We start from the raw sequence: 10364 nt of genomic DNA, 5'->3' as shown, positions 1-10364 counted from the left end.
GCCACACAAGTCTTGAGTTCGAGCCTTAAGACTTGTAATTTTTGTATTCCTTTTATCTTTTTGTTTTTTTGTTTTTTTTTTTTTGTTTTTTTTTTGGAATTCCTTTTATCTTTTTGTTTTTTTTTTTTTTTTCCTTCCTATGTTATGGTTATGTGATTTATTGATTTTCATGTGATTATTTCAATTTTTTCCTTCTTTTTTCATTTAATTCATTGTAGTAGCATTAGCTAGAAATAGAATATTTTTTTTTTTGGTTTTCCTTTTGAAATGATAATGAACTTATGATATTTGATTAACATGTGATTAATTTGATTATCCTTCAATGCTGTTATGTTTTGTGTTGTTGAGACATTACATTAAGTGGTTTTCCTAATTTGTGTTGTATATATTATGTTTGTATAATTAAATTGGGTATTGTGACTTAATTGGCTATAATATTCTAAAAACCACTTGGGTATAGAATAGATAAGTTGCAAAAAGATTGAATTAATCTATTTTTGACAATATTGGATTTTGTAATTAAATTGAAATTGTGACTTAATTTTCATAAAAAACATATGATATAACAAGTTTCTTTAGTCCCAAGCATCCTCCTCCAAAAACTCATCGTCTATCACAAAATTCATCCACCTCCGGTATGCGGTCGATGAGTGATGATCGATATAGGTGACAGTGACCCAGCACCTTAAAAATCCTGGATCCGCCACTGATGGGGATAATATTAGTTAATAGTTAGTCTTACGTTTGACATTAACGTGCGGAATATTCAAGATTTTTCTTATTTATTTTTTTTATTCTTTGTTTTAATGGCAAGAAAAAAGCTCCAATAATAATAATTTATTGATATTACCTAATCATCATACTTTATCATATAATTTATTTATGTTCATAAATGATTTTATTTGGTTGAATATGATATCACGTGTAGTTCTTTATTATTATTAAATGTTACTCTAATTTATTTTTGGCTCTAGGGTCTTAGGGCCTGTTCTCATACAATAATTTTCATTTCAGTTTAGTTCAGTTCGGATTTAATAAGTTTACAGTTCAGTTTAGCTCCTAATTTCCTTCTCTTATAAAATATTTATTTCGGTTCAGTTCAGCTCTAATAAGTTCAGTTCAGCTCATTTCAGTCAATGAGAACTGACCCTTAGTAACCCAAGTGAATTTCAATGGGTAAAAGCTTTTTAGAAGTGACTATTAATCCGTATAAAAATTTGTGTTCTTGTATTAATGGAAATTAAATAACCAAGCAAAGCTCGAATTCTCTAATAATTTTTTCTAATAAATAATTTTACGGTGTATTAGAGTCACAATATACTCGTAGTGAAAAAATAGGTTACATTTCAAGACTTTTATCAACTAATTTAAGTTGACTACATCAAATTTCTCTCTTAAAATAACCGTTATACATTAAGACTTTTTTTAGAGGTGTCACGCCTTAGCCCTTTAGGGAATTAGGGTAACAAACTTTGCACCGAGACCTCCAAAAATAACGATGTTACGTCTTGCTCCCTGACCTCAGACATTTGTTTTATAGCACATAATAATGACATAATATACGTTGAGTAGACCTACTATATAAACTTGGAAATCACATAGTTAGACTTTATAATGTACATTGATTTGGCCGAGTTTACCTTTAAAAATAAGGATCCTTAACCTTAGCTTAGCTTATAGTGTGTCTTGTACTTTAAAAATAAATTGTTTACATATTTTGAAACCAATCATCAATCAAAGAGTACCTCAGATTTAACCTCGAGTTAAATGATGTGATTAACCAAAGATATGATTAATTAAGATTAGATGATTATTAAATCATTAACAACATTTGACTTGGATCAACTAAGGAATTTGGACTATAATTAAGTACACTAAGCATAAGCAGGTCATTAGGAGACTAATTAAACTTAATTAATTATTTGTTAAGCAAACGAGCTGGTTGCTGATTTGCTTTCAGCTTAATCCTTGCACCCTTCAATTCTTTTATGCTCTCAAGTCTGAATGTTGCAGAAACAGACAAAACTAATTCTATTTGATATTTGGTAATCACTTATTAATTAACGTCAAGATGAGATTAGTTAGGAATAAGCTCTCCGCCCAATGACGATCAATGGACACTTCCTACTGGAGCTAGAGCAAGAGAATATTGTATAACCGATAAGATTTTGGCTAGTGGTTAAGACTGAGGGTCCCTATACAAGCTAGGTCACGAGTGCAAATCCCCTCACCATGGTCAAACTATGTTATCTAGTTTGCGTTAAAAATCAACACATGTTAACTAATAGTATACTTGGAAATCAATACACAAGAGACATGCATTCTATTTAAAACGTAGTATGTAGTACACACGGAGTACAAAAAAATTTGATACATTGTATATACCACGTATTGTACAACATCATTGTCTGAAGATATAAAGCCTTTTGATCCTCTTTCATTTGAAATGTAACCATATTCAACTTTTTGTTTCTTTTTCCATTTTCTAACACTTTAAGCTTAATTGGATCAATCTACCGTGCAAAGTTGGAGCCTGAAGATGTCGTTAACTAAACAAATCCTTCTAGGAGGCGTACATGTACGTGTTTCCTTTTGTTGCTAGACTTTGTCCAAGGTTGTAACGTTTGTTGGTGCATATTAACTCCTACCAACACCACCTCCTCCTCCTCCTCCGCGTCCTTTGTTCAATCTCCGTTTCATCTTAACCTCATAAATCTTCGCTAGAACTCCCCTGCACCACCCAGCCATCAACGCGCCTTCTTACACTATCTTGTTTTTCCAAGAAAGCCTTAATAACTTGAGGTGCTTGAGGAGGTTCTAATATACATGGGTTTGTATTAGAAGGACCCTTAACCATATTGTCTAGTCTAAATTGCTTTTGTAGCCCTTCTTGAAGGCAAGCCATCTCCTCTGAGCACGTTTGATTAACTCCTGGTGGCACAGTTGGTTTATACCTTAATAGTTTCGCGTACTCATTCAACAAATGAAACATGTAATCGTAGACATTTTCCATGGTTAATTGTTCTTGGACAAATTTGCTGCCCGCTTTTCCAATCTTTTGTGCCTGTTGATTACATAAACATTGGAAAATTTAGTGAATTATCGGTGTATGATCACAAGAACATGTTACTAAAAATTTATAATCTGTAACATTTTACCTTTTCTGTATGCTTGTTACCCCAATCAACAGCAAACTTCAGGGACTTGCATAACTTCTCAGGATTAGGATTAATAGGCCAAAAATGCTTCATGGGTATTAAGCTTCTTGTAAAGAACTCGTACCACTTAGGTGTTACAAGAAGTGCTAGAGAATTACATGCTAGAATATATTTCTCACTCACAGACCACGCGATTCCTTCAATATAGATCTTGTACCTTTTCAAGAAAAAATAAATAACAGTATAAGAACATGTATAGCGCGCAGTTCTGTTTAGGAGATTAACCATTAGACATTTACTCTGTATGTAATCACTACAAGAAACAGAGAAAATCGCGGTCTAGTATGATTACCAACCTATGGACACATTGATCAGCTAAATTTGATGACTTGAAGCCCAACTTGGTTTCTTGCTCCCAATCCTGCAAGTGCCAAATAGTCCATATGATCACATTAGCTTAAGTAGATTACTGTAAAAACGTGTGTATAGGCTTTTAGGCTACGACGATTTAGTTTAGGAATAGTGTTACCTGAGTAGCAATCTGAGTTTTCCACCGGTCAGTAGAATTGCACTGAAGAAGCTTAATTCTGTCACCCATATCAGCATTCCCTTTCCAAAAGGCGAAAGGTAACCTATTCATCCATGGAACTCTATTGTTTCCTTCTGCTAAATCCTTCTTCAATCCTTCCCACCCTTTTATGTTGATCTCTGGCCTATAATGAACAAAAAAAATCAGGATACAGAACAAACACACGCGATTATATACTTGGTATGAATGTATGATAAGCCTAGCTTAGAGTAATCGAGTATGGCCTAGTCCAATTTGGGCAGCCTAGCTGCAGCCTGGCTCATGATCAGCTCTAATATGCTTACGAAAATAGAAGTGTTTATATTTCTTAAAATAAGGTTCTTAGCTTCTTACCAGCCCCAAAAAGACCAGTCAGGAAACACTATATCAAGAGTATCATCATCTCCACAATAATGAAACAAAGGAGGAGCATTCGATTCATGTCCGGTGTAGTTACTCTTGCGAACCACAGGAACATCCCCTGCCTCGAACATGATATCCAAGTCCGGTAGCTTCCCTGGATAAAGTCTTAGAAGCTGCAGTATTCCCCAAATGGTAAAAACATCCCTTGTTTGATAAGCATCTCTATATTTTTCCCAATACACCTTACCATCAACCACAACTAGTCTAAAAAACGCGAATTCTTTAGCTGCTTCAACCATGTCCCTAGTGATGCCAGTGTCTCTCCAAGGCTGGAGGTCTTCATGGATCCATTTGAAGTACTCGGGGCATGTTCGGGTTGATGGGTTAGTAGGGTTAAATGTGGTTGGGTAGTAATTGGAAGGACATGTTTGGGTGGCATTGATCATTTCAGGGGTGCATTGTAAAGGGAATTCTGTTCTTTTAAAAGGGTGATATTGTGTTACAGTTATTTGTTTAGAGCCTGGAAGTGCTTTTCTGATTAAACTTGTTGCTGAAATTGATGGCTGTGTAATCAGAAATGATACATTAGTTTAGTAATGTTTCGTAATACAAGCATGAAAACACGATGTTTCTATAGTCCATTTTGAACGGGAATCATTATAAAGGTATTGGGGTAACGTTAATGTTGATATAGAAATGCATTGAGAATGTCACCCAAATAAAATCAACAAACACATACGTTACGTTACGTTACACAATTGCTCTCTAGAACAAAAGCCGAAAAGGGATTAATCATTTCATCACGATAATTTACAAATTACAATCATGCTATGAAGTTTCAAGATTAAATTTTCCCAAAATAGTCCTAAATTACATAACATGTCATTCTTTTGATGAATTTTCTTCAAAGTTAAAGAACATATCTATGAATGGTATATCGAAAAATAGGGATCAGAGACTTACAACGGTCATGTACCGGGTTCCGACGAAGGCAACAACGAGGAGGATGGCATAAAATAGGATAACAGTTGAAGCCCTTCGCTTGAAAGGCCATGTTATGGCTTCTACCAATTGAGAATGCATGTTGAGTTGTATACATTGACCATATTATTGGCAATGTATGGTGTGGAAATTGAAAAGACCAAAAGAAAAGAGAAAAAACAGTATTTTCTTGTTGGCAAAAGAAATGAAAATTGTACAAAAGAAGCGCAATTCTCTCTGTCAAACCAGAAAATGCATCACATATTCCATAACCTCACACTTTGAAGTTTGAAACTTGTCTTATATACTATCTTTAGCTATAAATTTTCTCATTTTAATTGCTATTAGTCATGTATTTTTTTTTTCCTTTTAAAATCTTGTTACGTGACAAGTTTAGGGTGAAGGTTTAATATTGTAGATTGTACTATTATTATTCATCAAATCATCACTATTGATGAGTATTTTTTACATAACATAAGATCAGATAACATAAAAATAAGAAACGATCTTCATGCGACCAAACAAATCATATCATTACATAAATACATAGTAATCCTTAATTATTATCATTATGGAAAACATCCACTATTATCATTAACTCATCATAACATTATGTTATTCACGCGAGCACCTAAAGATAAATAAAAGTGTGTATGTTAGAAAATGAATCGAAAAAAATACTTCGTATAAGAGAGCTAGTAACAAGCCACTTAAGCCTTTTTTATATTTAGTTACAAAACTAATCCGTAACCAATAATTTCCCCTGAAAAAAGGTGCTTATTTACAAAATTGGACAATACTCCGTATATAATACTCAATCTAAACAAAATTTAAGTATCATCCTACTCTACTCAATCCCTCAACATCCCTAAAAATCTCCTCTTTAGTATTAAGAAATGTTTGAAGATGATGAGGATCATAAGCAGGAGGAATTGAACAAGGGCTTATTTGGGAAGGAGATTTTACAAGGGAATTTAATTTCCACTCTTTTTCTTTGGCAGAAGTTTTGCAAGCCATTGTTTCTGTACAAACTTCTACAGCATTTGGAGGAATAGTTGGCTTGTATTTCATGACTTTTCCATATTCATTTAACAAATGAAACATGTAATCATAAATGTATCTCATGTTTAACTCCTCTGTTATGAACTTGCTTCCACCCTTTGCTATCTCTTGTGCCTGCATTTTGTTAAGAATTCAAGATCATGATTCAACGATTCGTGGCTTAATTATTTTAGATGTTCAAAAGTGGAGAAATATAATCCGAACTATTAACTTTACTGATTTATTTATTACGTAATTAAAGATATTTATGGTCAAGCATGTCTTTTAAACCGTAATTAAAGAGGAAAGTGTACCTTGTTTGGATGTTTATTTCCCCAAGTAACAGCAAATTTGATGGATTCACATAATTTGGAGGGATTAATAGGCCAATATTGTTTCAATGGTAGCAAACTTCTTCTATAAAACTCATAGTATTGTGGTTGTACTAGCAGTAACATTGAATCACAAGCTTGTATGTATTTCTCACTCGTCGACCATGCTTTTCCTTCCATATATATTTTGTACCTTCATTCATTATCCATCAACATATGCAATCAAATTTTAGTAGAAAGCTCACTACTTCATCCAATTGCATATAAAAGTTCCAAATTCAAATTTTAAGTTACTAAACTTAGAAAGTGGCCTATTATGTTGGGGCGAACTAAAATAAAACTAATTGTTGCATATGTTTTTAGGTTCGCTATCACTTTGTACACATAGCGACCCTGTACTTATTTAGTTATTTGTCTAAATGAAGAAATAAAACTTACCGGTGGGTGCATTGATCTGCCATGTTTGATTGTTCAAAGCCATGATTAACTTCCTTTGATGAACTCTGAGAGACAAAAAAAGTAACGAAGTTCTTAGAATATAACAAATGAGTTCAAATTTGGTTAGGGTAATTTTTTTTTTTTTTTTATCATACTCAAAACGTGTGAAAAGTTATTTAAGATTGTAAGACATGGAACAACAATAACAAGATACGATATATGGATCATATTTATGTTGGTAAGTTCAAGTCAAGTCGGGTTTAAGTTGTTCTAAGTAGTTTCAGGTCGTGTTAAAGATTACTAGGTAGAGGATAAGAAGATTTGTTACCTGATCATAAATCTGAGCTTTCGCTCGAGTCGAATTGCATCTAAGAAGGTCTCTTCTGGTTCCTGTTAAAGAATTACCTTTCCAATAAGCATAGGGCACTCTGTTTACCCATTTCACTTTTTGGTTGCCTTCAATTATGTCATTCAATTGGGTCTCCCATGGCTTTATGTTTTTCTCATGCCTGCAGCACCATAGTAAGATTTAGTGTACACTTAATGCCAATTACAACTACGATAAACATAACTTTCACGATAGCAACTTGAGTCGTGTCTTCTGTTTCCTCCGTCTTACTATGATTGTCTCATTTAATTCAAGAAACTTTCATAATATTACAAAATACGAATATAATCTGTAGAAGAGTACAATACTTTATTTGCTCCGTACGTATATTTTAATAGACCCCACCTCTTCTGTTTTTAATGGTACCACCACACATTACATAATGACATAATTAGACCCCACACATTATTATAAATCAACCATGGCGTAAAATAAAATAATTAATCATTAAAGTAGAGCAAAAAGAGATTACATTGAGCCCAAACACATCAATTATCAATACATGCCTTGTCTCTGTACTTGACTAGATTTGGACTATCTTATTAACAAAAATAAATAGTCGAGATATTTTAGACTGTTTAGATTCACATTTTCCAAAATTATAATGGCATATACTACATAATTGAATTTTCTAATACTTGTTACATCACCACTACATGTCTACAAGTATATTATTGTCTATGAGAATTAACACAACTGTTATAAAAATTTAAACCACATCAAATTAGAAAAAATCGGGAATTTATAACAACTATTTATGGACAGAAGGAGTGTTACAATTAAATTAATAACCGACATTAAAATTAAAAAAATAAAATAAAAAAAGGAGTAAAAGGAGAAACATTACCAACCCCAAAAAGACCAATCTGGGAAAGGAATATCAAAATGTTGATCATCACCACAATAATGAAACAAAGGAACAGGGGAAGTGTAATTAGCAGCAGCTTCATCATAATCACTCTTCTTAATCACTGGTTTATCACCACTCTCAAACATTATATCCAAATCAGGCAATTTTCCAGGGTACAATCTTAGTAGTTGCAAAATCCCCCAAATTGTAAACATTTCTCTTGTTTCATATGTTCTTTTATACCTTTCAACAAACACTCTTCCCTCCAATACTATTAGCCGGAAAGACGCGATGTTCTTTCCGGCTTCTACCGATTTCTTTGTGATTCCTTTTGATATCCAAGGTCGTAAATCTTCGTGGATCCATCGAAAGTAATTCGGGCACGAGTCGATTGAGGATGATATGATATTTGCCTCACTGACTTCTGTTGTGGTTGGGTAGTTGTTTTTAAGGCAAGTTTGGTTTGTGCTTGAACAAATGAGGGGGTATTCTGTTGGTTTTGATGAATGTATTGCATTTTTTGGTGTGTTTTGAACTGAATTTGGGATGTTTTTGTTGCTTGAATCTGGTGAATTGCTGTGATTTGTGATCTTAATTGAAGGCTGAGAAACAAAATCAATGAAATCAACAAACAATAAACAAGAAATTATAATCAATTTATTGACAACATTATGTAACTATTTCGAGTTCTGATGGGGTTCGGTGCATAAAAATGTCATAACGACCAAATCCAAAAATTACTCGAAAGATTCTCCAAAGAGTAAACGAGGATTCTCTCTAATTACTAGACCATCAAGTAACGAGCTTTATATGAGAGGCCGAGGACCTCTCCGGCCTCTCTAAATCTAACTCGAGTAATTAGACCGTCTAGTAACTAGAGAGAATCCTGTTCCGTAAAACAATATGTTCAAATTAAAGGACTTACCACGGTGTGATCGAAACGTCGAACTAGAAGGATGCAACCAAGGAATAAAAAGATGTAAAAATAGAAGAGAATTTTCTTTTTATTGACAGTAAACCAAGCCATATCAATCTTCCCCACCACCATTAGATTTTTTTGTGGTGGGCTGATGAACTATTTAGCAACCAAGTTCTTATTCTCAATATTTAGCACCCCAGAAAAAAAGAATAATTTAACCAATTACTGATTAAAGACAAAATGATATAATTAATTGTTGCTTTTTCTTGAATGAGAGTATTATTGTAATATACTAGTACAAAAAAGAAAAGAAAAAAAAAAAAAAAAAGTGATGTTGATTTGTTGGCATGTGTTTTTGGTAGTCTTCTGAAGCTTAGTTTGACTTGTAAACAATTTAAATTAATTTTAAATTTTAATTTTTGGGTGGTTGGGAAATGGGGAGTGAGAGACATGACTAGCCCATTAGCTTGGTTAATTATACTTTAATATAGTTTTAATACACGTAGTATACTTGGTATAATTTTGTTGGATACATTATTGAGATTCCATTATAAGGTTTTATACACATGATTTAATACATCAGATTCTTACATCTGACAACGTTTGGTGAATCCCATCGGTGGTAAGATTTTTAAATTTGTAATATTTGACTACTATAATCATCTTGTATTGTAACAAATTTATCTTCGTATTGTCGTAAATGTAAGCTACTTTATTTGATTAAAGTTTTGGAGCTGAATTTTAAAACCTAGAATCAAATCTCATTTATTTCGTTATATTTGAGACTTTATTAGTTTATAACCAAAAACATAACATTAAAGTCATATTACTTCATCTTAGATGTGTTCTCAACTTAATTAACCTTGTTTGATTAGACATGACCTTAGATTGGACTTAATTACCCTTATTATAACTGATTAGCTTTGATGTGTTTAAATTAAGTTGAAACACCTTTCATCAAAGCAATAAAAAAAAAACACTCTATAGAAAGAAATTAGATGTTTTGTACTCCGTAATTTATTAAGGAAAGTTACATTATATTTACAAGTTACATGTTACTTATAATTATAGCCAATTTGAAAATGGTGCAATTGCTTTTTAGAAGTATAATATTTTGGAATCAACTTTTCCATGACTAGCTTTTCCATGTTACATGCCATGGATTTTCCTACCTTCACATGTTATTACACATATTTGCCTATTAGAAAGAGACCAATTAAGCCAAATTCAAATACTCATACTACTTGTTTAGTGAAAAGAGTACGATTGGCTAGCAATTTTGTAGCAAACACGAACCAATAGAAGCCTTGCACATTAACTAATGAT

At 32.8% G+C, this 10364-nt stretch overlaps 2 protein-coding genes across 2 annotated transcripts; both read right to left on the bottom strand.

Moving 5' to 3' along the window:
• Window positions 1–2707: 2707 nt before the first annotated feature.
• On the bottom strand, window positions 2708–4535 carry LOC145640669 (uncharacterized). Its single transcript, XM_081691908.1, has 5 exons — window positions 4081–4535; window positions 3688–3871; window positions 3515–3579; window positions 3159–3375; window positions 2708–3064 (listed from the first exon to the last, which is right to left on the bottom strand). The coding sequence occupies exons 1-5, from the start codon at window positions 4533–4535 to the stop codon at window positions 2708–2710; spliced, it is 1278 nt and encodes a 425-aa protein (XP_081548034.1).
• Window positions 4536–5766: 1231 nt separating this feature from the next.
• On the bottom strand, window positions 5767–9262 carry LOC145638549 (uncharacterized). Its single transcript, XM_081689531.1, has 6 exons — window positions 9045–9262; window positions 8117–8721; window positions 7210–7390; window positions 6882–6946; window positions 6426–6636; window positions 5767–6246 (listed from the first exon to the last, which is right to left on the bottom strand). Exons 1-6 carry the CDS (start codon window positions 9165–9167, stop codon window positions 5908–5910), a joined length of 1524 nt encoding a protein of 507 aa, XP_081545657.1. The 5' UTR covers window positions 9168–9262; the 3' UTR covers window positions 5767–5907.
• Between the last annotated feature and the right edge of the window lie 1102 nt (window positions 9263–10364).

This window comes from Chenopodium album, chromosome 7, assembly GCF_948465745.1.
Source record: "Chenopodium album chromosome 7, dcCheAlbu1.1, whole genome shotgun sequence".
Classification (NCBI taxonomy): domain Eukaryota; kingdom Viridiplantae; phylum Streptophyta; class Magnoliopsida; order Caryophyllales; family Amaranthaceae; genus Chenopodium; species Chenopodium album.
The sequence above is the reverse complement of the archived record's forward strand: the minus strand, read 5'-3'. Positions and strand labels throughout refer to the sequence as shown.